This window comes from Lynx rufus, unplaced genomic scaffold (assembly GCF_022079265.1).
Source record: "Lynx rufus isolate CCGP_SWC_20201006 ecotype Redwood Valley unplaced genomic scaffold, mLynRuf1.p SCAF_18, whole genome shotgun sequence".
Lineage (NCBI taxonomy): Eukaryota > Metazoa > Chordata > Mammalia > Carnivora > Felidae > Lynx > Lynx rufus.
Window position 1 is genome coordinate 36,041,697 of NW_025814832.1, and position 26,850 is coordinate 36,068,546.

The window sequence follows — 26,850 nt, forward strand, 5'->3', positions numbered from 1 at the left end:
GTCCCTTAGCAAAAGAACTTCCTACTGCAAAATACTTGTGGGAAAGCCTTTGAAGACCATTTCTGGAGTGGTAGTTCTCAACTGGAAGTTGGGTGAGCTCTTGGGGGAGTTTTGCCCAATCCCAGGCTCCACCTCTCTTGCCTCTGCTGAATCAGAACCTCAAAGGAGGGCAAGAGATGGGGACACCCAGCTCAACACACACACACACACACACACACACACACACACACACACACACACACGGTGAGACTCAGAATGGCTGCTCTCTACCCGGAGATCACCACTGCCTGACTTCAAATGACTTACAATGCATATTGTGACCCCCACCTGACGGCCTGCTGACATCATCAGACCTTCCACCCTGAGGACTTGGATTGTGGTTTAGAAAGCAAAGGAACAAACGCTAGGTGGGTGGGGGGCTGGGCGAAATAGGTGAAGAGGACGAAGAGGTCCAAACTTCCAGTTTCGAAATAGGAAAGTCAGAGATGAAAAGTACGGCGAAGGGAATATTGTTAAGAACACCGTAGCAACATTGTATGGGGACAGGTGGCGACTACACTTATCGCGGTCAACACTGAGTAATGTATAGAATTGTCGAATCACTACGTTGCACACCTAAAACTAATGAAGCATTGTGTCAACTATTCTTCAATAATTTTTTTTTTTTTTTTAAAGGAACAAACTCTTAGTATGCCAAGTGCAGCCATCTGCAAAAGATCCAAGATCAGACTCCGGAGAGAAGCCCTACTTAGGGGAAGAACCTGACGCGTAGCAGGCACCCCACCAACACTCAGTGAACTGAATCGTGTCCATTTGAACACACCTGTGAGGCAACATTACACCCAGTGGGCCTTCAGAGAGCGCCGGGCGTCTGGCCCCCACCTTCAATGCCTTTTCCTTCAGGAACAATGCACACCTGCACACAAAGCTTTCTCATGCCACCCCATCTCCCGCCTGCTGGTTCCGCAGATTGGATTACCTGGATTTCGAGACCAGCCAAGCACTTCTACCCAGGGAAGAAAGGCGGAATGGCAACCAGAAGATGGGTCTCTCAACTCAAGAAACCTCTGGAGAAGCATCTTAACCTTCTACCTTACTTTCGTTTTCTACCAGTCAACTTTCCTTTCAAGGCTCAAAGCACTGGCACACTCCCCTCCCGCCAAGCAAAGGTACACACACACACACACACACACACACACACACACACACACACGGGGTTTGCAAAGCCAGCTGAGGATGGCTGGCTGAGGACTCTGCCCAGCTGGCCTGGTGAGTCACTGCCAACCGCGTACATGATGGGGATAGCAGGATACTTACACACTACTGTCCGTCATGGACATGGAATCATCAGTCAGTGCATCGCTGGATATCTCGCTATCATTGGCGCTGGTAGCCGGCGCGAAGACATAGCCAGAACCTACGTGGTATGGATTAACAGGGTCGCTCCTCTTGAAGGACCTGCGGGGAAAGTACAACCGCAGTGCGTCACGGCTTCGCACCAGACCCCCAGGTAACCAGGCAATCCGGGGACCCGCGAGTGCATGATCCCGCCATGTGCTCAGGCCAACCTGCTGCCCAGGGCCAGGTGCTCATCTGGGCAGACGGCAGGGGCCACTGGCTCGCCCTGGGGAGAAAGCAGGCCGGGATCCTGTGCTGTTAAGGGCAAGTCTGTCAGGGGTGACAGGAAGCCATAAGCAGCCCAGGGGCCCCTACCGAGTGCTAAATACACACTCAGATAGAGGAAGGAAAAGGGGAGGCTACTGAGTGAAAGAGGAGAATTAGTCCATACGGGTGAAGGGTCTTCTCCCTCCCCACCACCATACCCAAGCCTACACTGGAGGAACACAGTTCCAGAGCCCCCGAGAGGTCTTTCGCATCCCAACTCCCTGTCTGGGGTCTGTTGGCGTAGTTCCAGGTTTCGAGCAACCAAAGGCCTGGCGTAGCCTTCTCATTTCAACCTGGGTCCAGTACACTGGTCAGATGGGACAGAGACACTCAAGGCTGCCACCCCACCCGGAGCTGGGCCTCTGCCGCGCCCTCCCCCACCTGGGCAGCTAGGCTAAGGCTAAGACCAAGCCCCACAGGATTAAAATGAGCAGCGCCGCTGTTTCAAAGGAAGGTCCAGGCCCCTCCTCCAGTGTCTCCTGCCCTTTGTTTCGGTGGCCTCAGCCTCCCCATTCTGCTCTCTTGATCTCCTCCCAGAACAACCAGTGTCCCTGTCCCCTGCTGGGCTGCATTCCTCTTGTGTCACCAGCAAGGGACATAGTGGGGAGGGTCGGTGGGGGGGGGGTGAGGAAGGGGCCACTGTGGTCCGTGAGCTGCAGGAAGGGGGGCCTGTCAAGCCTGAAGTTGCAAGAGGCCTCAACGACAAAGAGCCCAGCACACTCGACTGGGCCCACCCAGTCTAAGCCAACAGCAAAGAACTCAGCTGGGGGAGAAGCGGAAGGCCTAGAAGTGAGAACCTATTCCAGCAGGCCATTGCACAGGTCTCTAAAGATGGCCTTGGGGGTGGCACATGAAAGGGACTCGTGAAAGGTCAAAGCAGTCTCCACGCGTGATCGCGGCAGTCCTATTCACCAGTACGTGTGCAGCACTGTGCTGAGCTCTGGACTGACCCAGCCCGGGTCTCTGGTCTCCTGGCACAACAGGGCCTGGTCACAACAGGGGGCGCTGCCACTGGGGAGGCAGACTGCGTCATCACTGGCCCACAAAGAGGGGCACACCTTCACACACATCCTTTCAGCCCCAGCCCATGCTTGCAGCCACCTGGGGGGAGGAGGCGTTCTGGGCACACGGGTGGTGGCCCTGCAGGACAGCAGCCTGTCCCCAGGTCAGAGCTGGGACTCGCCTGCATGACACAGATCTGTTTGGCTCTCACCCAAACCCTTCCTGCCTCCCAATACAAAGACCGGCCTCAACAGTTCAAAAAGTTCTAGCAGCATGAGTGACCCAGGCCGGGCCCCCAGGTTGGACCGATGGACCGAAGGAGGGTCGGGTGTGGGCAGGGAGTTGTGGCCACAGTTTGGTGTGAGGGAGTCAACGGGGGCAGCTGGGATGGGAAAGACGTGGAAGGGTCAGGGCCCTGTCGTTAAGGCCTGCACTCCAGCTCGAGTGATACCATGAACAAGAAAAGTTACATCCAGGGGCGCCTGGGGGGCTCAGTCAGTTAAGCGTCCGACTTTGGCTCAGGTCGTGATCTCGCAGTGTGTGACTTCGAGCCCCGCGTCGGGCTCTGTGCCGACAGCTCGGAGCCTGGAGCCGGCTTCTGATTCTGTGTCTCGCTCTCTCTCTGCCCCTCCCCTGCTCATGCTTGGTGTCTCTCTGTCTCTCAGTAATAAATAAACATTTAAAAAAGAAAGAAAGAAAAAAGAAAAGTGACATCCAGAGTCCTAACATGTTAGAGCCAGAACGAACCTCTAGCAGAGAGGACCCAGGCCAAGCCCCTCGGTTTAGAAATGTGACTAAAAACCAAGCATCTCCACAGACGGCACGGTTAGTCCAGGCGGGCCCTTGTTTTTGGCGCGGCCGTGTGCCCAGCACACAGTAGGTGCTCAAGGAACGTCCGCAGCCCCGGCGTCATGCAGCCTCACGACCGTGGCAGGAGGCGCAGAGCCCCAGGTGGGGGCCAAAAGCCTGGTCGGAGGCCACCTGGCTGGAGACCTGGCCACACAGGGAGCCCACATCCAGACTCCCACAGGTGCTGCACATCAGCAGGGACCATCTTAGAAATGGCAGGTGGGTGCAGAATGAACCAGAAAGCACACATGAGGAATGTCACCCTTGAATCTGCTGAATACCTTGGACCAAGGGATGGTCCACTGAACGGGCACTGGGACACTGGCCCTGTCCTTGTATCTGTAGAGGGCAAGGAGTCTCAGGATATCCCCCCAGGATATGCCAGGCTAACTAAATAAGGGAAGGTCCTCCCGGCCTCAGAGCTGGTCCTGCGTCAATATGGGATTTCCAGACACCAGGACTGGAGAGAGAGAAGCGGTGGGCGCAGAGGAGAGGCAGATGACTTTTCCTGGGGAAGAGACGGGATGAGGAGGATTCAGTAACAATGTCTCCTAACTGATAAGGCAAGCCGATCGGAGGCAGAGGATGGCTGTGTTGGCATCGCCACTAACGGCAGAGCAAGAGGAGACTGGGCTCTTAAGTCAGAACGAAGAAAGTGCTGCCCGCTGGTCCGAGCGGACCCATGGATGTTATGGAATCACCCGAGTCTTGAAAACCGTCCCAAGTACCCAGCTCTCCGGGGGGCCTGGACAGGGCTACTGCCTCAAAGCAGGATGAACGAACGAGAGGAAAGTCTCCAGGGTCCCCTCCTGGCTTCAGAAGCCCAGGGCAGGTAAGCTCTCCCAGCCCTGGACAGGGAACAGGAGTGGAGAGGCGAGAACCGCTGCTGGCTCAGCCCCCCGGCCGGCAGGTGACCACAGTCACGTCACCGCCTCCACTGACGTGGGGTCTCTACCTAAGAAGCACACGGGTCAGACTGGGCCAGCGGCACCAAGTTCTTGCGTTCTCTGAAGACTCCAGAGCGCTGCGATTTGGGGAGACGGTAGTCCTACTCCAAAGACCCAACCGCCAACGAAAACAGAGCTGCTGCAACTCTCCTGCAGGGTTTGTGGTGACTTTTCCTTTTTTCAATTTTATTTTTTTTAATTTACGTCCAAATTGGCTAGCGTATGGTGCAACAACGATTTGATGGTGACTTCTAACCACGCGGCGCCGGTGTGTCTGCACGCTGGATGCCTGTCCTGTGCAACCAGACTGTAAACTCCATGAGGGCAAGGACCGGATCGGTCTTCTCTGCGTGCGGCCCCTCAGTGGCGGGGGGCGGTGGAGCGTGGCAGGCGCTCTAGACTTTGCTGAACCTCCTTGAAAGACCTGGGACCGTCCTGTGGGTGGCTGGAAAGTTCTTTTAGTCTAAGAGACATCAGTACAAGATCAGGAGAGCCCAGATAGCCCTGAAGAGCATCCGGACCCTCTCTACCCCTCCAGTGCTGCCATCTCTGTGGTATCAACGCACTGACAAGGTCCCGAATTCAACCTCTGCACGGGGGAGAAAGAACTCACTAGAAATCCCTCCCTCCCCGACTAAGAAGACAGCAGACTCCAATCCGTGTGTGCGCACGGCCTCGCGCTCACCAGAGTGGATCACAAAACACATGGATCCCCAAAGAAACTCGTCCTCCGTCACCTCCAAAACAGAGGGCTCCCGTGTGACCCGTACTTAAGAACAGAATACACCACTCGCAGCCCACTTGGCGGCAATAAAGTATTTGGGTTTTCCTACGATCGTGACAGAAGAAGGAGGGCAAAGCAGAGGAAGGGGCCGGGTTGTGGAGGAGAGAGAGACGGAAACTCCATTTTTAAGAACCCAGAACTTTGTCAGAATTGCCACATAATTTTAAGAACACGGATTAGAGCTCTTTTCTCGTATCTTAAAAAACAGGAAAGAAACTCAACCACGCTACAGTAATTGTACCCAGATGCTTTATTTCTCCGGTGCTCCCACAGTTGCTGCAAGGATTTTAAATTCCTACAGAGAGTGGGGGGCCTATGTGGCAGACTTCGCACCGGGCGTGCGTCCACGGACCCCCATGTGCTGTCAGGGAGCAGAAGTCCTGGGACCTTAAGGGGAGGGAAACTGCTGGCCTTTTCTCCCCAGCTTATTCTTTTTTTTTTCTTAACGTTTTTTTTTTTTTTTTAATTTATTTTTGAGACAGAGAGAGACAGAGCACGAGCAGGGAAGGGGCAGAGAGAGAGGGAGACACAGAATCGGAAGCAGGCTCCAGGCTCTGAGCCATCAGCACAGAGCCCGATGCGGGGGTCGAACTCACAGACTGTGAGATCATGACCTGAGCGGAAGTAGGACGCTCAAGCGACTGAGCCACCCAGGCGCCTCTCCCCAGCTTATTCTTATCTCTTATCTCCATGAAGGTGCTGTGGACCCGCCGCACCCCCCCCCCCCAGGACACCAGTGCACAACAGACCTGACCTTTGGGATCTCCCTCCGGATCCCCCCACCCACCAACAAAACAATGCAACTTAACAAGTATTTGCTTCTAAAAGCTGTGCCCTAGACAGTGTACTTACAAAGTCACTGCCCAAAAGGCAACCCTCTCTTCAAGAAGCATTTTCTAAGGCAAGATCAAGGGGGCGTTCAGGGAGGGGTCTGGCACTCGCGTGGCACTGAGCGCCAGAGCCATTAGATAGGCAAACTTTCACCAGTGAGTCTCGGCACACTGCCTCCATCAGAGGCTCCGTCCTCTAACTGGGGGCTCCTGCCTCCAGCCTATCTTTCCTATGGCATCAGTTTCTTTGATAATTGCAGCCAAGCTGGATGCCGGTGGCTTCGCAGGCCTCATCGGTGAGTTCTTTCAGAGAACAGGAAGCACTTGGAGCCAGCAGAGGGCCATCTGCTGGGCCCGACTTATCTCAAGGGAGGCCGGAGGAGAGCCGCCAGGCACCAGAGGATGGCACCAGGGCCAGGGCAGACTGGGAAGGGCACAGGGAGCACTCTGTGAGCCCAGCACTGTCTCCTTCCCAAAATAAATGCTGGGCTGAGCTCCTAATCCCACAGCCCCTCCACACACACACACACACACACACACACACACACACCTCAGCGTTCTGTGGATAGGTCTGTGTGCTGGGGTTTTACACGTGCTCTACCAACGGGTCACTCTTGCTCTAAGTTATTTATAGAGACCATCAAAAGCCCAGGCATCCCACTCAAGCACCCACAAACCAGAGTCCTTCCCTCCGAGGATAATTCCTGCTCTTCCGTTCCAACTATTTATATTAAACCTGACACCAGATCAGTAAGGACACAAACAAGTCGTTACAAATGAGGCTCCTCTGAGCGCCCAAGGAGAACGCGGGGCTTGGAAGGCACCCAGCTGCCGGGGCTGCTCCTCAACAGCTGATGGGGACCCTCAGCAGGACTCCCGGTCTCTGTTTCATTCACGTTACTAACTTATGAAGCCCCTCCCCGAAGCCCCGTACCTCGCTCGATGAGTGAGTGCACTGCAAGGAGGGGCAGACCTGGAAGAGCGGGAAAGGATCCCCCATCCCAGTAACGGGCCGAAAAGACAGACTTAAGCTCAACAGGTAGAGGAAGTTGAGGCCCGGGAAGGGGGGCCACTCTAAAACTTGACAGTGACTGCGGGCTAGAGGCCGGGACTCACTCTCTGAAAGGGACATCCTAACCTGGTTGCCCTTCTCACACATGTACTCATCATCGGGATTAAATTATACTAGTTCTAATGCTTTACGACTATTCAGAACGTTTCCCTTTACAAAGGGCTCCCGGGTCTATTGTTTTGATCCCATAAGAGCAACCTAGGACATGAACAGGACGGATGGTGCCAGTCACTGCACAGAAGGACACATGGGGTTCATAAGACTTCAGCCCAGGTAAGCAGGCAGTGGACAGGGCTGGGACCCAGGCCTTGGAAGAATTTGGGACACCGCCCAATACGTCATAGGCACGCCTGAATATCTCGTATGTGAAAATGAAATCGGATGGCTCTTCAGTTCTCTGTGACGATGCCCGGTTAAGACATATGGGCTTCGCGTAGTCCAGGTAAAATACTTCATTTCAACCCAACGCTGGGAGAAAGCACACACAAATAGAGCCTGGAAACTCCAGGGGCGGATGAAAAGGTGTCATCTATAGATCAATGATGCCAGGGGGTCACAACCAAGAAGGCAAGCCCTGGCAACACAAAGGATCTTTGGCCGCTGCCCCTGGGGATCTAAAAAGCTTCACAAGAGTAATCTCCAGAAAGGGGAGGGGCACAGCGAGGCTGGGTCTCTACTGCCCACCCACAAAGGGGAGGGGTCACGAAGGGTCCTGCTTGGGAGCATTTTCTTAGGGTGAGAAGTCCCAAGCCACCAAACCAGGTGCAGTTTACAAAGGGGGCACTCTGGGTCCTGACTCGGGCAGACACAGAAGCTCCACTGTTGGAAAGCCCCTGGAGAAGCAGCCTTACCACAGGGCTTAAGTAGTCTCAGCTTCAGCTGCCAAACTGGAGGGCAAGGAGGCCAGCAGAGATTTACCAGAATGTCCGCCTAACGGAACGGGGCAGTAACAGGTGCCCAGCGACTGCCCAGCCACAGGCGCCAGACCTAGTATCTTCCCTTCAAACAACCTGAAACCATAAGCTTAAAGATGCTGAAACAACTCCTTTCACGTGATCCCATGCTTCGTTTCAGAAGCCAATCCAGAGCTACTTAGGTGTAGACCAGATGTCGGAGTGTGAGTAAACTCGCTCTCAAGGCTGTAGGAGCGCCCTCTGGTGGCTGGAGAACAAGCTCTTCGCTCCCAATGGAAAGTCAAAAAGCTCTTGGCCACCCCCTAAGTCACTGCTTCTAGGCTCGGACATCACTATCCTGCCCCCTCGTACTATCGCTTTTGACACTGAAGGCCCCTCTCTACAGGGAGAGGGCCATCTCCACGGAGGCAGCCACCAGATCGCATCCCCGGTTCCAAACACAGGAAGAAATACACAACGGAGAGCAAGATAAACCATTCAGGTAGCTATCGAGTGCCCACCGCCCCTTCCACGGCACGCCAAGGGCAACGACCTCAAAGAAAAAGGCTCGTTCTGGAGAGCTGGAAGGGGAGAGAGGGAGAGACACAGAAAGACTCATTCTAACGGGAGGTCTGAAGTTGCTGGCAAAGGTCAAGAATCTTAAGACTTGGCCATTCTCCTTCTGTAAAGGGCTGTTGATCTTTGAAGCCTCTAAAAGGGACAGTACTCCAGGGCCCCGTCCTCTCCGCCCAAGACTCTTCTCCGCCAGCACCAAGCAACACAACGATCAGCTGAGGTCTGACCCTTGGGCTGCAAGCATTTAAAACCTAGATTCCTATGCCAGCGGGCTCCAAAGCTAAGGGTCCTTTTATTCAGGGAGGTCACAGGACCTTGCCTAGTTAGGATAGGTTTCCTGGCGGGTACATACCTAATTCTCCAAAGAGAACCACAGCCAGAGTTGTTAAGCCAACTGCTGGCTCTTACCTTAACAGAAAAGTTCCAAAGACCCCACTTACCCCCACGTCCGATGGGTGCACACGCTATTTCCCGGGCCTCCACGACCCAGCTGCCTCCCCAACCACATTAATTCCACTCTCTACTGATTAGTGGTGAGTGACCCCTTCCAAAAGTGGTGTCTAGTGTGTTTGGTGACTCAGAGGCATCAAAAGCTGCTGTCCTCTCCCTCTCTCCCTCTTTCTCTCTCTCCCTTCTAAGACTGGCCCAGGATAATAAGTAACCCGCATTAATGAACACTGCTTGCCCCTGTTTGAAGTTAGCCCTGGAAGACTGCAGGTATGCAGCTGTGGGAGCACACTCTTCCCCACTTGAAACAACGAAAGGCCAAGATCAAAGGGTTCGTGGCCAGCGGTCCTAGCTCTCAACAGACCTCTGTCGGCCTCAGCGGCACATCCATCCAACCATCCACCCCCCTTAACTCCAAACATCTATCTGCAAAGTCCGTGCCCTCCTCCAGCCCCGGCCCTCTCCCCGGCCCAGGTCTTACCTGTATCCATTTTCAATGGTCTCCGCGGACCTCGCGTTGGCTGTAGCCCGCAGGGTTTTGCTGGACAAGCCCACCACGGTGGGTGACAGTTTGCACTTGAAGTCGGCACAAGCCCACTCCTCTTCCTCATTCAAGGTGGGGAGGTAGCCACACACGACCTTTAGACTCCCCAGGCCCCCGTTACTCATGTAAGCTGTGTTTTCTCCCCCACTCCTCACATATTCGAGGTATATATCAGAGGTCAAAAACATCTGGTAGGCATTTTCCTCCATCACCGACTGGATCTCAGTCTGGGCCTGGTCGAACATGATGGAGTCAATCTGCTGCTTCCTGATGCCATCTCTAATGTAGGTCTTGGTGGCAGGCTTCAGCTGCTTGGAGACGATGCTGTTGTTCTCGATGTACCTTTTGTAGATCGCTTTGGCTACTCGTAAAGTTTTGGTATCCTTCAGGTTCATCTGCCTGAACCCATTGCAGGCAAACCAGAAGTCCAACGTATCCACGCATTTGTCCCTCTCCAGGAAAGTGCGGAAGAGATAAGCACCGTCTTGATCGCCCAACAAATAGTGCAAAGACTTGGTCCACCTGGTCAGAGGGGAGTCCGGGGATGCCCGCCCCTCAGGCTCTCCCAGCCCACCCTCGTTCCGCCTGGCGTTGGAGGAGACAGGCATGGGTTTGGTGACCTGGCCCTTTCCCACCCCGGGCTGGCACGGTGGGGTCTCCCCTTCTTCCCCCGGAACGGGGGGCCGGGGGGCATCCTCGTGGAAGCTGCTGCTGGGGTCTGGGAGGCGAGTCACCAGCACAGCACTGCTCATGGCGAGGGAGCTCTGCGCACGGAGTTCGGGAATTGTTCTCTTCCCCCAGCTCCTGTCAGCGATCAGCGTGGTCTCTCTTTCTCTCTCAAGTCAGCAGGGGCTCATCTGAGCCTCCTTTCTGGAAAGAAAAGGAAGGGGGGAGGTAGGGAGAGAGAAAGGGGTATTGATCTAATCAAAACCAGATCTACCCAACATCAAAGCAAGAAAGTAAACAGGCTTTTCAACTCCTCAAATTCAAATCAAGCAACCCAGCTATCTGCGAGGTGCTCATCTAAAGTATCCGACGCTGCTTTTTCAAAGGCGAAATCTGAGCTCCCAGCACGTTTTGGGAGGGGGAGGGCGGGGAAGGTGAGCCGTGAGCTCGGAGGGTGGGAGCTGGGGGTGGGGGCGGGGGGGGGGGGTTGGAAGGTGTAAGACCGAGCCTTCCAAAAACCCACTCGGCCTGCGCGCACGCAGTGCTGCCTGGGCTCCGCTACCCACCCCCACCCCCCACCCCCGTCAGCATCAACTCCAAAGACGCACACCCCGAGCCGCCGGGCTGTGTGCAGGTGAAACCAATTTCGGTAAATTTCCCCACTCGGCTCTCCGCACAGATAACTCGAGCTCCAAACGTGCCCTTCCCCGTCATCTGGTTCCCATTCCCCCCACCCACCCCTTCCCTCTGCGCTCCCCCTTCCCACTCCTTAAAAATTCAGAAGATCCTCGACCGAGAAAGAAGCCCGCCCAGCAAGGGGCGGAATGGGCTCCCAGCTGGAAAACGCCCCCCTCCACCCAGATGTAAATGTTCGCTGCGCCCCCGCCTCCCGCCAAGAATCCGGCTCAGTCTACACCTCTGTGTTCCCCGTTCGCCAGAACCAGAAATCAACTCATTCAGGCACGACTTTGATCTCCAAACTTTGCGAGAGAGCAGAGAAGCCTCAAGACCCGCCGCCCCCTACGCCCCCCACTTCCGCCCCCAGCTCCCCTCCCGGAGCCACAAACCCTACAAAACCGGATCAGAAACCGTCTCACGCTACCATTGCCTCTGCCAAGAATCCCAAACTCTACTGACCTCGAGCCTGTCTTTTTTCCAAAAGAAAAAAGTCTTATCTAACCAATAAACAAGCCGCTTTCCCTAGCACTGGAAGGATCAAACTAAGGAGGGCAGGGGCGGGCCGGGGGGGGATGGGGCGCGACCCCGAACCAGGGGCCCCAGGCCGCCGGGCTGGGCAGCTCCGCCGGCGGAGTGGCGGGGCCGCCGGTAGCGCCGCGCTGCCGAGGCGGAGGGAAGGTGGGGCGGCCCCGTTACCTGGAAGACGAAGGCGGCCCGAGGCCGGGCTCTCATCTCCGCGGAGCCCCACCGGCCCGCCCCCCCACCCCCCGGCCCAAATCCAACCGAACGCTTCCAGAGCCCCGGCGAGCGGGCCGCGGAGCGCGGGGCAGGAGCCCCGAGAGGCGCTCGCGGCACCCCGAGCCCGGGTCGGTCCCCGGCGCCGCCGCTCGCAGAGACGCCCGCAGAAAAGGCACGGAAAGCAGCAGCCTAGTCCAGAAATGGCGACGCGCGGAGTCTCTGCCTCTCCGCAAAAGGGGCCGGGGCGGCCGGGGGCGCGGGGCCCGGGCGGGGAGGAGGGACGCGGGGGACGCGGGCGCCCCGGGCTCGGGCCGCTCCTGCGCGCAGACTGAGCCCGGGCCAGCGCTCGGGGCCCCTAAGCGCGGACCAGCGGCCGGGAAGGGAGGAGGGGAGGAGGGGAGGGGGGAGAGAGGCGGGAGGGGAGGAGGGGGCGGAGGGAGAGGCGGGGGGGGTTGGGAGGGGGCGGGGGGAGGGCAAGCGGGGGGCGCCGCCACCCTTTCATCCCACCTTCCAAAGGCACTCCCGCGCACACTCACACCCCGACTCACATCCATAACAACGCCTGCGACGCGACCCCCGGGGGGGATCTGCCCCCTCTCCGCCCCCGCCGCAGCCGCCACTTGCAGAAGTCTCTCGGCCGGGCCCCCCGCCACCCGCTGGGGAGGGGGCCCGGGCGCAGGGCGCGCGGGGCGGCCCGGCCAAGCCCCCCGGAGCGCTGGGCGCCGGGCCCTTCGCTCCCCTCCGCGCCAGCCCGGAGAGCGCCCCGAAATAGCCGGCCTGCCAACTTCAAAGGGCCGCCGGCACATCAAAGCGCGCGGGCCGCCCGGCCGCCGCGGCCTCGGCACTCACCATTGATCCGCGCGCGCGCTCCGCGGCGAGACCTCGCAGGCGCCCCGGGCAGGGCCCCGGCCCCGGCCCCCGGATCGGCTCGCAGCGGCGGCCCCGGGCCCCCCCGGGCCGGTCCCGGCGTCGGGGAACATCGGGAGTCGCGCGGCAGGGGAGGGGGGTGCGGGGAAACAACAATCCCGGGATTAGAGCAAGATCCACCGGGAGGGAGGGTGAAGCGGCGCGCTCCGCCGCCCCTTTTATGCAAAAGACCCGAGTGGGCCTCCGCCCCCGCCGCGGCCGCCCCCGGCCCCTCCGGCCCCCGCCCGGCCCGGCTTTCAACACAGGTCCTGTTTCCAGCAGTCACTCCGCGCACCAAATGTCCTCCGGGCGCTTCCAACAAAAACTGCGCTGTGGATTTAACTGTGCACTTCAAAGGCGCGAGCCGAGCGCACGGTCCTGAAAGGGAGGTACGCGCCGGCCGCGCCCCGGGCCGCCCCCCCCGTGCCCCGGCCGCCCCTCCCCAGGGCCGTCCGGCTCGCACCACCCCACCGAGCACGGGCTCGGCCCGGTCGGACCCCCTCCCGTCCCCGGCGCCCGCGACGCGGCTCGGCGCGACCTCGCCCCCCGTCCAAGGGGGGCTTTCTTTGAAGCGGCTCCGCTGGGGCCGCGCCTCCACCCCCACCTTTTACAGCAGGGCTTTCCGCGGGGGAGACGGGCGCCTCGGACGCCGGGCGGCCGCGAAGTCCATTGCTGTGAAGGGTTATTTTTATTTCCCGGCTCTCGGGTTGTTACTGAGTTGCCAGGACCTTATCAAAGCGCAGCCGGCTCCAGCCGACTCCCCCGGGCCGGGCTTGGGGAGCCAGTGATCCCGCCGCGCCAATCACAGCCGCGCTCGGCCGGCCCGCGCCGCCCGCCTTAAAGGGACAGCGCCCCGCGCCGGCCCGGCCCGGCCCGGCCCGCCCCCGCCGCACGCCCGTCTCCCGCGTTAACTCTTCCAGGGTCCTCCTCCACCCCCTGCGAGGCCCCCGCCGCCCCCGGGGCGCTCTCAGCCGGAGTTCCAACTCCGTCTTTCAAGTTCTCCGGCCTCTTTGCTCCAGCTTCCTCCCCCTGCCTGCCCTCGCCCTCCCCAGCTCTGGAAAGCAACAGTTTATTGTAGCATTCTGGCCGTCGCAAGAACTGCAGGCAAGCAGATTTTTTTTTTTTTTTTTTTCTATCATCAAACACTTTTCCACCTCTATTCAAGTTTCCCTGGGAATTTGGGCTGCCAGGATCTTGTAAAGGGAGTTCCAGTCCTGGGATCGATTGGCCAAGTGTCATAGGGCGAACGCGGGCCTGGACGCGGAAGGCATGTGTGTGCCCTTGCGCGCGTTTTTCTGAGTGTGGTGCGTTTGTGGATGTGTGAAGATGGGGGGTGTGAGTCTGCCAGCACAGGCCTGAGTGCTGGAGATGGGCTCTGACACCTCGTTAGGGAGCGTGCCTCAGTTCCCTGAGATTTAACTCCCAACTTACCAACCTGGCCGCCAGAACCCTTCTTGGGCGCGCACAGAACATCTTTCTGTAACAACCGCATTCCCCAAGCGCTATTGCCGGCGTCGCCTATGCTGCCATATGTTACGTATTAAACAGACATGGAATGTCTTTTTTCTCCTTGATCTGCAGTGTGGATGTATTGAAAACTCCTCACCCACTGTCACCTTTGAATGTCACCTCCCCACATGCCGCCAGTAATGTTGATGAGGCACAACCGTCTCTTCTCGCTTAATGTAACAAGAAAACAGGCCACAAACCTAGAACGTCTATTGCTATAGAATGGTCCCTCATATGATGCGCTATTAACTTGAAAATCTTAAAGGTGTCAGATTGTTTCAATAAGTGAAAAGGGAAGCCCAGCGCAGATACTGGGCCAGGCTTGGGGTCCCCAGCTCTACTCACTTTCTTATTTACTTTTCTTGTTGAATTAATGGATGACAACGCTTTTCAATGCAGAAGGGCCTGTAGCCTATCATGAGACCTTCGGAACTTTGAAAGGTGCAAGAAATGGGTCTCGTTAGGCTTCTGTAGGAAAAGAGAAGGATGGTAAAACACCCACGATGTGCCGGAAAAGAATAAGCAGTGGGGGGCTGTGCCCTGCTGCCCCCAGCCGGTGGGGCTGCAACAAGGGACTAGAGGCCTTTGCAGACCACGCTGCCAGACTTTTTCGCTCCCGAGAGCCAAGGCGGGTGACATTTCCCTTCCCGATACCTGCCCTTCTGTGTCCATGGCTCACCTCCCCAGGCAGCGAGGCTGACAGCCAGCCAGCAGTCCAGGCTACGGATTATGGCCACCTCAGGGCAAACCGGGAAGGCTGGGGCTACAGTGTGGCCGGATGACTCATCTTTGCCTTGGGTCAACTGCTGGGTGTGAGGAGCCTGGCAGCCAGTCCCCTTCAGGTCGGCTCCGTCTAAGAGCCTGGCCTTCCGGTATGCTGGTGCGTGGGACCTATGGCCAAGGGCACACCCACCCACTTTGGCGACCCCACGACAGCCGGGGGCAAAGCCGTCCCTGTGGTTCCAGGGAGTCTTTAGGCCACAGAGGGTGTCATTACAGGAACAGAAGTTGTATACAGAGGGGAATAAATTGCCACGGCAGCGTCTACAACGTAAACAACAGTAGCATGCGCGTGCACACGCACACACGCACACACACACACACACACCATGTGGGGGAGGGGAGATAGAAAAAGCAAAACATCCAAAATCAAAATAAACAATGATCAGAAAGAGGAGGCTTTAAAAAAGGAAGTGGAAACTTGGTCTTCATGGGTGGTTTTCCTCCCCTCCCAGCTGTCCCCACTGACCCTTCGCTGCCCCCCAGCCAGCCTTCATCATCGCAGGCTCTGCTTCAACGGAAGATTCTCCTGTTCCCTCATTATCCCGGCGCTGCGGCAGCCGGAAGGAGGGAATGGGGATGGGGGACACAGACACGAGGCCTGGTGTAGTTTGGATCTTCTCCTTAATGACCCCTCTGAGAGCCTGATTTCCAGAACAGGTGCTTGGTCACCTTGGCCCAATGACTCCCCCTCCATCTCACCCCTGCCCTTTCTCCTTCCCCCTTGACTTCAGATCTGGTGGTACATTTCCCATTCAGCAGGAGGCGGGGCCAAGTGCTGAGAAGCCAGGAGCCCTCTCAAGCCTCCGGGTCTTTGACTACTTGTTGATAATATTTCTGGAAGAGAATCCAAAGTCCTCTGCTTATACCCAGCCCCTTTCTCAAGATAGCACAGTTTTCCATTTTCCCCTTCTCCCTGGCAGCAGGGATATCATGTGACTTGTTGTAATCCTGCACAGTTGCCTGGAAACTGGAAAGCAAGGTGATGGATTTCTGCACATGCTCACTTAGCCCCCTCCTTTAAAGAAAAACCCTACAGAGGATAAACCGCCTACTTTGCCTAAGTGCAGACAAGTTTAATAAAGCAGAGAGTATAATTCTTTTCTGGAATTGTGTATTGGGTTGAAATCCTAGAATCCCAGAAAACAAAGACTCAGGACTCCCTGGGAAGCATCTGGCCAGATCTCCAAACTTTAGCCGGCCCCCCAGAAACCCTTCTGGAGTGGAAGTCACACCAGTTGAGACTTCGGAGGACACGGTTTTCTAAGATTCAGTGACTTTGCCTTCTTTCTTTGGAAAAGTGCCACCTTGGACAATGTACCTTTGATTAAGGAGGGAGGCGGAGACAGGCAGAGGTAACCTTTCCTAAGACGGCAGGTTACCGAGTCGTTCTGAGTCTCTGTGTGTTCATCTGTAGAGTGGAGGAAACATCTCCGAATGCCGTTATGAGGATACGCAAGAAGATTCCAGCAACATGTTTGACACACAGTAGGCACTCCGAACTGGCCCCCCAATAGCCTGGGAAGAAACTCTCTGTCTCCAAAGCAAAGATGCCCTCCAGTCAGGAGTCATGGCCGGGGTTGGGGGCGGGGGGCTGGATGCTACCAAGGAGGTCCTACAGAGGTGAGCCAACCCTGCCATCCTCCCTGCAGAGAGGAGCAGGCGGAGAGGGAAAGGGGGCTGTGCCTCTGCCGTCTCTCAGAAACAGTCCTCTCCTGTACCCCCCAAAGAAACATCCTAATTTTCTAGCCAGGGGCCACTTAAAGTGTTATCTGATCCAATCCACATTTTGAGATGGGGAACTTAAGCTAGGAAGAGGTGAAGAGATTTTTCCCAGGATCACTCCGCCCATGCTGGAGCTGAGCTGACACCTTGTGAGGGTTCTGACTCCTGGCCCATCCTCCCGGGAGGAGACCCCGGAGAGGGCTGGCTAAGAGGGGGGCCCTGAGTTTCTCAAGTCCCTGACTAATAAACATGTTTTGAGATGTTTTGCTAAAAGAATCACCCCAGGGCTTCAGCCTGAAATTTGACTGAAGTACACTTCCTTCTGCCCCTGTTTGTGGACCATCTCCGCGCCCCCCCCCCCCCGCCCCGCCAGGAGCTAGGCTATTCCACGAAGTCTCTTAAGGTGGCAGGTGTTCCCGGGGGCATCTGGGGGTGGGGGGGCTGGTTCACCTAAGGGAAAACTGACTCTAACAGAGCCCAAGAGAAGAAGAGAAGAGGAAAAAGCCAACCCAACTTCCCACCCTTCCCCCTTCCTACTTCCTCTCCCCTTAGCAGAGGGGGGACTGGGAGGCCAAGGTGGAAATTTTGAAGCCACAAGAGAAAAGGGGAGGGTTCTCGAAGAAATCGTGTCCGTAGAAGTGTCAGGGAAACTTACTCGTTAATAAAATTAATAGAAACACATCATTTAGATGTTAAATTGAAAACAGAGCTAATAATGTAAAACTTCCTAATCTGACTTACTTCCAAGGGCCTTTCATAGTTATTATAAATGGAGCTACAAACTGCCGGGCTTCTGGTATCTCGCCATTCAGCATCTTTTAAGAGTTGGCCTGAGCTTGTAGCCAGAGGAGACCATCAGTACGAACACAAATCCAGAAAGAGGTTCTGAGTTTTGAAATTCGCTTCTCCATAGCGTCAAGCGGACACACACGAAAAAGGTTGTTTTCAGGAAAGGACGTGAGGAAGAGGTAGGAAAAGGATCTCTGAAGTACCACCCAAGCGGCAGCATGGGAAACGTTGCTATAAATAGGTCTGTGATGCCAAGCCCTCTCCATAGACCTTGCTTTCTGCTCCTGATGTCTCATCCTGCTCATTTGAAGCACCTTCTGGAAAGTGAGGTTCTGCCAAGCTTGGAATCCGTTCCTTTATTCTTTCATGTCACGTCGGTGTCTTGATTGGCTTCGAACATTCCCACGAGCTGATGGCCTGCTTTCTCTGCCTCCAGGGGATTGGCCACAGCCCGGGGGGGGGGTGGGGGGGGAGGAGAGGATGCTTGGCAGAGTCCCAGGCCGCCCCAGCACACCTAGAATGCTTCTGGATATTCGCTCCCCGTGAAAGAACCTTCCCCAGGTCAAGTTCTCAACATGCCACTTGATTATGCAAACTGCCTTGGATGCTGCCTGCACAGCCCATCCCACACCTCGCTGGCACCTTGCTGGTGCTCCGGTAATATGCTGGCAAGCGAGGAGTCTACACTTGCTGTCTACACTTCCTCCTCTCTCATTGTCCCCTCAACCCTCAATTGTCTTTCCCTCCTTGAAAATCACTTTCAGCCACTTAAAAACCATCCTGATTGGTAAATGCCATGGGCCCGTTTTGCTCTGGCTAGGGCTGTACTTAAGCAGCAGCCTGGCTCCTTCTTCTCGCTGTAGTTCAAGCCTCTCCCGTATCTGTCAGGACTTTCTTACCAGGAACACCTGTATCTCACACTGCTCCGCACTCCTCCCCAGCCCGAACACCCTGCTCTTCCTCTGGTTCCTTCCCCCTGAAATGGTTTCTGGGCCATTTCCTGCCCCACCCAGCCCTCCAAGCCCCATTCCCTAGAGGCCTGGGGGGGGGGGGGGAGGCCACAGCTGTCTCACATTTCGCATCTTAAAACGGAACCTACTTAGTCCCTGGTGAAACCAGCCATCCTCCTGGCAGGCAGCGACCTCACCAGGCCCCGCTGCCTCAGTTAGAAACCTGGGCCATTTCTAGATCCTTCCTTTCCCTCATCCATCCCCACTCAGTCACCCGGCTCGGTTGATTCTGCCTCTGAAACATCTCCTAAAATCACCGCCTTCCCTCCGGGTCCACAAACCACCCGCCAAGCTCGGCTGTTATCTCTTGTCGGGAACAGCAACATTCTGTTCTCCCGGACTGCAGTGTACATAGCCCCTGCCCCTGGGTCCCCGACATGTTGCCACCATAGAGAGAGCATTCTGCACTCCAAGATTGACCATATCATTCCCAGCTTCAAATCCTCTCTTGGCCACACGCGGCCTCCGGGACAGGCCCACACAGAGCCGGCTGTACGGTGCCCAAGGTGGTTGGCCCTGGCCAATCTCAGGCTCCGTCTCCTGCTGCCTCTGGCTCCCAAGCCCCTGCCAAGGGCGGTCCTGCATGGTGACTCCCATCTGCTCTTCCTTCGTGCTTTTGAACTTGCGAGATTCCCTTGGCCAGCAGGCCACCCTCTTCGGCTTCTTCAATCCCTCCCCTGCCGCGTCCCCCCAAGACTGGGAGAGGCTCCTCTCTTCCATCTTTCCAGGGCACCAGGGCCTCACCTCTAGCACAACACCTCTGCTGACCTACTTGTCTTTACCACCCATTCACCCGGGGACTCTGAAGAAGGGGCCCTGTCTTTTGATACCTTTCTCCCTCAACCCAGTCCATGGCCGAACGCGTTGTGGACACAGGTGATAGGTGAAATATTGAACGACTGGGGTACCACACGCATGGGCCAACCAGCACGGATGCCAGCCTGGGTCCCGGGGCTGGGTCACGAAGTCCCCCCAACCAGGGGCAAGCCTTTAGTTGCTGTGCTTGGGGAATTGCGGTTGGTGTCCTCTAAGTGGCCCTCAAAGATCCCTGTGTCCTGTACCCTGCCCTGTGTCATTCCCTCCCTTGAGCGCGGTGGGGCTTAGTGATTTGCACCTCACGAACGGAATACGGCAGACAGGACGGGACGTCCCTTTTGAGACTGGATTTTAAAAAGATGGTGACTTTTATTTTAGGTGCTTTTTTAGGCTCGTGAGGCAGCCCTGTGGAAGGGAGAGGCCCAGGTGGCCAGGGACAAGGCTTCCACCAATGGAGGGAGGGATCCTGGAAGGTGATTCCTACCCAGCCAAGCCTGGAGCCCCGTGGAGGCCAGCTGATAGCTTGCCTGCAACTGCATGAACCCACCTTGAGCCAGAGGCACCAGCTAAGCCCAGATTCTGGACCCACGAATTGAGATGCGTCCTTTCAGAAGGGGAGTGGCAGGCCTGTGGGTGAGACTTTTGCCCTGTCAACTCACACTGCGGATGCTGAGAACCAACTTGCAATACGTGGGGGTTCCAGGGGTCTTTTCTGCACTTATATAACAGCACATTGATGGGGAATGGCGACGAGCGTAAACCGGCAATAATTATAACGTTTGAAGTTCTTCCAAGGTTACTGGATGTTTCTGTACAAACATATCCAATTTCCCCAAATAGGTTGCGACACGAAAAACCAAAATCGTTTTGAGATTTTACTGAGTTACAGGCTAGTGACATTTGATCACACCCAAAAACGTTTACTTTGCTGCCACCTTTCCCAAGTTATCGGGGTTCTCCCCCAACTAAATGGAAAGACAGAACTTATTTGTCTATCTAGAAGGTAAATAGGAATATTATTTGTTCGTTTATTGCTTCAGATTTAGAGGAGGCAAAGGAACCTTTCCCCTTGGAGCAGCAGGGAACCTGGAAGAAAGACGCAAATGAGGATATCTTTGGGATTAAAATGTGTCACCCAAAGTAGCAGGGGCTGAGGTTCATTCTCTGTAAGACATTTGTAAAGGAATCTTCAGAATTCCTATCCAGGAACTTAGATGCAGGGGAGTAAACTCCTGACTGGGGTGGCCCAGAGTAACTCTGGAGACGTCTTTATTGTTCTTGTTTTGTGGATGTGATCACTGGCTGCACATCAGGTATGGGCTGAACGTATTTAATGGTTTTCTTAGCAAAAACGCGAGTCACATCCCAAAATTAAAATGTGTGAGGAGTGAGCCTCTCCTCCTCTTACTAATGCTCTGTGCATTAAAATTGCCCCAATAACTTTTGAGTGTAGAAAAAAGATACAGTAATCATTGAAACCACAAAATCTGTCTTGATAATCTCAACGAATCACCCCCACACTTGGGGGACGTTAGGGGGAAAAATTAAGTGGAAAAAGTCAGCCTTGAACCAGCCCGGCTCTCCAGACAAGGAAGACTGGAGTTCTTCGTGATGCCACGAACTTCAACAGATGCCCTGATGGGAAGGCCAGTGTTTTAAGCTGAAAATACCATTTCCCCTCTCCCTGAACTGATGAGTATTTCTTTTTTGGAGACTTAAATACCTTTCTCAAGGTCAATTGGTTCAATGCGTCAAGTGTATCTACCTGGGTACAACTTTTTGCACGAATCCATTAATTCAGAAATAAAGGAATAATCGAAATCTGGTTGCCTGACTTTGGGGTCACAAGAAGTGGGTGAGTAAGGGGCTTCCTCCTCCTCCCCTTCTCAACGCCAAGGTCAGAGGAGAGCAGTGAGCCAGGTGTGAAGGGCAGGTGTGAGACAGCTGCCTGCCGAGTGGAGTGCCTTCCTGGTGGCTGCTCAGAGGGAGCCCTGGAGGAACCCCAGGTGCAGGACAGCTTCCAGAGGTCAAGACCTAGAAGTTCTGCCACCCAGAAAGGGCGTGGGCGCCCAATGGCCGCCAGCTTCCCCCCCCCCACCCCGCCCCCTGCTCAGCTTTCTTAGGTGACCACCCACTTCCTGTGGGTCTAGCAGCTGCTTCAACTTGGTTTTTCGGTAACAGACATGACCTTCCCAACCCCCATCCCAGCTTTAACCTTTTCTACCCCGACAAAGGCCGCTTCCCCCACTCCGGCCTCCCCAGGGGGTCCCTGCTCTGAATTCCCCTGTGAAAAGGTGTCAACCTTACACTCTACAAGACAATGGAGGGCCTGGTGTGCACTTGGGATGCTGCCCAGCTCCAGAAGGAGGGACCTTTTCTCAGGGGGCCCGGAGGGAAGAGGAAGGTGGGAGTCCAATGCCACGGGCACTAGGGCCGCAACGTGGATTCAAAAGCCAGAGTACCCGACCTCTGCAGCTAGCTGTCAGGGGGAAGGTGGGGAGGAAGAGATCTACTGGAGTGGGAGGGCTCACGTGGGGCTCTGACCACCTGGGGCGGGAAAGCCTGGTGGGAGGAAGAGCCCAGAATCCAGGCTCTGAGAAGGGATGGCCGGCCCCCTACAGAGAGAGTCTGTCCTTTCTCTGTGCCTCAGTTCCCCCAAGTATAAATTAGGAAGAATGGCGGTGCCTGGCTCGGGGGGTTGAAGATCAAATGAGATGATGCAGTACAGTGGCTGGCACCCCCCCCCCCCCCCCCCCCGCTGACCCTCGAGGAAGGATTAACCGTCTTGGGGAAAAAACTAAGAGAACAACCCAGACTGGGGCCTGGCTGCCCCGCTAAGGACACCCTGCAAGTCTTTTGGGCTCTTTGAGACTCCCTTCCCTTAACTAGAAAACGGGAATAAAGTAATGGCAGGTTTCAGATGGAGCCTGAGGGGAAACGTTCTAGCCAGTAAGTTCCGCTCCTGGAAGGTGCTGGTGCTCAGCCTTCTGGGACGGACGGTTTGCCAAGGCCAGCTGAGGTCTTGGCACACGTTTTGTCTTCTCTGTGCTCACCCCAGTCCTCAACGAGGGGTAATTAATGGCTGCAGCCAGCTAACTTCATGCGGGTCTTCTCGAAAGCACCCCCAAGCTTTGCGGCCATGACAGTGGGCCAGCCGTTTCGTCTTCAGGGCATGAACCCTTGTCCAGCATTGGCACCCCCGGCCGTGCTGCCTCCTGTCACCACCACCTTCCACCCTCCATGCCTTCCCCGGGCTCCCACATGAACGGCCTTGGTGCGTTTTATGATTCTGCTGTTCCTCCCAAGGGCCGTGAGGTGGGCCCCCAGGGGGTGAGGTCAAGAGAAGGGTGTGCCCACCCCTGGCCCTACTTGTCCTCAAACCTCCCAGCAGCTACCCCTTCCTCAGAGCCTTCCACGGAGCTTCACCCAATTGGCAACAGGCATACACCACGGTGTGCTGGTTCTCTTTTTGTTTCAAACAATTTTTTAATGATCCGGATGTGACCGCCAAGTTGGTGATGCCTTACCCCCGGCACATTTGTTCCTCTCTTTGTAAATCCTGCAAGGTGCTGCATTTCAACGATCCTTTTCTCTATGGATTCCGTCCCTTATTCTTACTCTGCGTCGACGAAAAGCTTGTTCAAAGACAGTCCTCCGGGCATGTTAGACGGCCACAGACATGTCACGTCTTCCTGCCAGGGTGCGTTTTCTGTTGCTGGCCAGGGGGTTCCTAAAGTGCTGGTGTGTGGGGGTACGGGCCCGTCTTGCTCACCAACGAGGCTTCTGCGTGTCTCTGAGATGCAGCCAGCTGTGACCTTGGTGTTGCCGTGATGTCGGGCGGCCCCCCCCACCCCCGGCCCCGCCAGGGGGGGCCACCCCGGGGCAGACGAGAGGTTCAGAGGATGACAAGAGTCCAAGAAGGAGCCTCTCCCGGAGCCTCTCCGCCCCTCTGGCGCTCTGCACGCTGACTCAATGCTCGTCTAACGTGCTGTCCTGTACCCTTTGCCCTACCTGGGCTATCCTCACGCTGTGTGTGCCTGGCACGGATCTACAGTGTCCCGGAGGCGACTTACCCAGGGCTCCCAGAGCCCCCTCGGCAGGGATTCATCACACGACACTGAAGGGGCGAGCGAGTCCCCTTGTGTCTCCCCAGCACACAGTGCCCCGCAGAGCAGGCGTTCAGTGCTGAAGGCAGTAGGAGGGGAGGCGGAGAGGGAGAGGTGAGTTTGGTCCCCCCCTGGTGGCCCACGAAGGAGCCTGGATGAGCTTACTAGGTACAGTGCACTCAGCACGGCGTTCCTAGGTCTTGTTTCCTGAGGCTGGATGAATGTGTGGGGGCAGGGAAGGGCAATGGAAACACTTTGGGGCTCTCCTGCTGGCCCTTCACTACTTGGCCTTGTCCACTTTCAGTAAAGTGGGCACATCTCTTCCTTGACCACGTCTTCCGACCACCCTTCGCGGACACAGGCCTGCTCCATCCTTTGCTGGTCAGCCGGGGGGCTGGGGGGCTAGGTCTCCCCCACCGGCCCCGCACACGAGCATGCCTCCTCCCACTCCTGTAGTCCCCAGGCGAGGGAGGGACCCCTGGCCCCAGGAGAGGAGGACACTAACCAGGGTGTATATAACGCTGCCCATCCCTCCTTGGAGTTGGCCTGCCGTCTCCCCATCTCCGTCTGCTCCCCCAAGGCCTAAGTTCCACAGGCAGACCCCACTGGGAAGACCCCGAGTTTTCTCTCCAAACCAGTGTCAAGTAAGCGTGTCTAATTTGGAATCCAGCTCCAGGGAGACGGCGATTACTGCTTCCTGCCGGGCATTTACTCGATCGGCAGCAACCTTGACGTACCTGACTCCACCTGCCTGACGCCTGTGTCTTCTCTCATTCAGCCCTCTCCCCTGGAGCAGGGAAAGGGGGTGCTCTTTATTAGCACCCCCGCCCGAACCTCAATACCCAACTTGGAAGTTGTTTTCTCTCTAAACGTACTCTTTGAGGTGGGTCTCATTCAGGGCACCCAAGGCTGACAGGGGAAGTAACACAGAGGCAGGAAGTTACAGCTACTCGCACCCCAGAAATATCTTTTCCCACCCTTCTGCACGAGGCCTGGGCTGGCCTTGCATATATGCTTGTCTTGCATATATAAGGTGCCAGACTCACCCAGGGAAACTTATCTGAACAACCCGACCCGCACAGAGCTATCAGTGGCTGGGACCAAGCCTACCACTTCCTCATCCAGGAAAGTATAATGAAGGAAGGAGCAGGGGAATTAATGAACGAGAAGCAATACCATCCTTTGGACTCAGGAGTTGGACACACATCAAGTTTCAAGTCCGCACCCCACCACTGACCTGGGATAAGTTGTATACCCTTTTCAGAAGTTACATATCCCTTGAAGCCTTGATTTCCTCATCCATAAAAGAGAGCTAAGGATAAAGAACCACTTTTAAGGGTTGTTTATGACCGAAATAATTTTCAAGCTATCTTTTTTTTTTTTTTTTTTTTAATGTTTCCCACTTACCAGTCCCGGGCTAACAGGCCCCAGAGGCTGTGGGAATCAAGATGATATGCGCAAAGTGCCAGCCATAGTCGCTGGCATGGAGAGAGCAGAGTGACCGCTATTTGCTGTTAATGGTACCATCTGTCCAGTCCAGGAAGCTGACCCCAGAGACCTGGGCAGGATGATCACACTCAGTCCTGTACTCGTGGCTTCTGGGCCCAGTCAGACATTACTATAGACCTTTCCGGGCTGACCCTGCCCAGGCTGCAGGGAATCCAAGGCCTGCGGCCCAGAGGGAAGGTGGGTCTGTGGCTCCCTCCTTGGTGCCATCTTCCGTCACAGAGAGCGGCTCTGTCTGAACCCCCAGGGCCCAGGGCAGTAAAAGGGCCATAAACAGAGCGAGCTGCCATAAACCAGAGACAGAGTCGTTAGCAGTTTCCTTTCTGATAAGGGCTTCAAGGGCCCCGAGAAGACTGCTGTGATTTCCAAGTCTGGTCCTTGCGCCCCAGATATTTGAGTCCTTGGGTCAGAGTCCACAGAGAGAGAGAGAGGAGATTGAGGAGAAGTCCTCCGAGGGGACGGGAAAGACCGGGAGGGCAAGAGGCAGGCTGTAGAGGGTTTGGGGTAATAACAGTAGCCAAGTGGCTGAGGCTAGGAGGCACTTCCTGTGGGCCAGGCTCTCTGCGAAGAGGTCATCTCGTCAACTCCCCTGCCCAACCACTCCCTGTGGCAGACACTACTATTATCAATCTATTTCACAGGAAACACAGGCCTGGGGGCAGGATACAGCCTAAAAACACTGAATGCAGGCCCCCTGTCCAACATCAGGTACTTCAAGATGGCGCCACCATGGCGCCTCTGAGCATGGGGACTGTGTGTCTGCACTGATCACCTACCCATGAAGCTAGCCCATCTAGGGGGCTCCAGACGCTCGGTGAAGGTCACACGGCAGTCACACAGTGCACTTGGGAAAGAACAAGGCTGTGGGTTGGTTCCTTGATTCCTCCCGGCCCTTTTACCCCAAGGCCATTGCCATTGTCTTGTAAGATGTCAATCTCCACTTGCTTAGACACCCTCCTGGGGGCAGTGGAAGCACCCAGCTGGAAGGAGATGCCCCGTAAACATCCCTTGAGGACAGACGTGAGGGCTCTGCTACTGGGCACCTGCCTGGCGCTTTAGCCGATGGAGTTTTCTCATAAAAACTCTTGTCCCGTGTTAGCTTCCCGTTCTCTGAATGACAGGTGTCAGCTCCCATAGGCCTAAGTATCTGATGGCATCTAGTCTGACCCGCTAGTTTTAAGAACAATAGCCATCACACTGAAGAGGCGTTTTATTGCATTTCCAGTTGGCTCTGTGTTCTTGCTGATCAAGCGCATAATCAGGGGGGGTTAGGGGCCAGCGCCCACGCCTACATCTCAGTCCTGGCTCCAACTTGCTCAGTGGCCCAGGCCACTCTGGGCAGTGCAGGGTTCTCACCTGCACAAGGAAGGGCTTGGATACCAGGGTCTCTGATCCTTCCATTCCAGACTCTTCTTTTAAAAAAAAAAAAAATTTTTTTTTTTTAAGTTTATTTACTTCTCACAGAGAGAGACAGACAGAGCATGGGTGGGGGAGGGGCAGAGAATGAGAGAGGGAGACACAGATTCTGAAACAGCCTCCAGGCTCCGAGCTGTCAGCACAGAGCCCAACGCGGGGCTCGAACTCACGGACCGCGAGATCATGACCTGAGCCGAAGGCAGACGCTCAACCGACGGAGCCACCCAGGCGCCCCTCATTCCAGACTCTTCTACTCCATTCTCCCTGCTCACTGCACGTTGCACCCACAGGAGATAGGCACAGCCTCACCTAGGCTGTGGCCAGGCTCATCGGGTAAAGAGGAACGAAGACTTCAGAAGGCAGCAGACTGTCACCTACTCGCTCCTCTTCTGCACGTGCAGCTCGGGGAGGTGGGGGGCTCCCTGGAGGGAGCGGAGAAGTGCTGGTCTGTGACCTTTGGTCTTGATCACAGGTGCAGCACTCAAGAATGATAACATGGATACAAGCAGACGCCGACAGGTTGGGACCCGCTTCTTCCTTCTGTCCCTGTGGCCTCTTCCAAAGGGCCATTGTGCCTCTGTTTGGGGAGGAAGGGC

The 26,850-nt window shown here is 56.0% G+C and overlaps 1 protein-coding gene across 2 annotated transcripts in view; it reads right to left on the reverse strand.

Annotated features, from left to right (window-relative positions):
• The window catches only part of AXIN2 (axin 2), a 31,163-nt gene extending 17,850 nt beyond the window's left edge, over window positions 1-13,313 (reverse strand). The window contains exons 1-3 of one of the 2 annotated variants that reach the window (XM_047081537.1): window positions 13,202-13,313; window positions 9,547-10,479; window positions 1,318-1,458 (exon numbers count right to left, since the gene is read on the reverse strand). In XM_047081537.1, the coding sequence (XP_046937493.1) occupies window positions 1,318-1,458; window positions 9,547-10,361 (956 nt within the window). In that variant the 5' untranslated portion in view covers window positions 10,362-10,479; window positions 13,202-13,313. Of the gene's footprint in view, window positions 1-1,317; window positions 1,459-9,546; window positions 10,700-13,201 lie in introns of those variants that run through there. The other variant, XM_047081538.1, reaches the window with a different exon arrangement.
• Window positions 13,314-26,850: the final 13,537 nt, after the last annotated feature.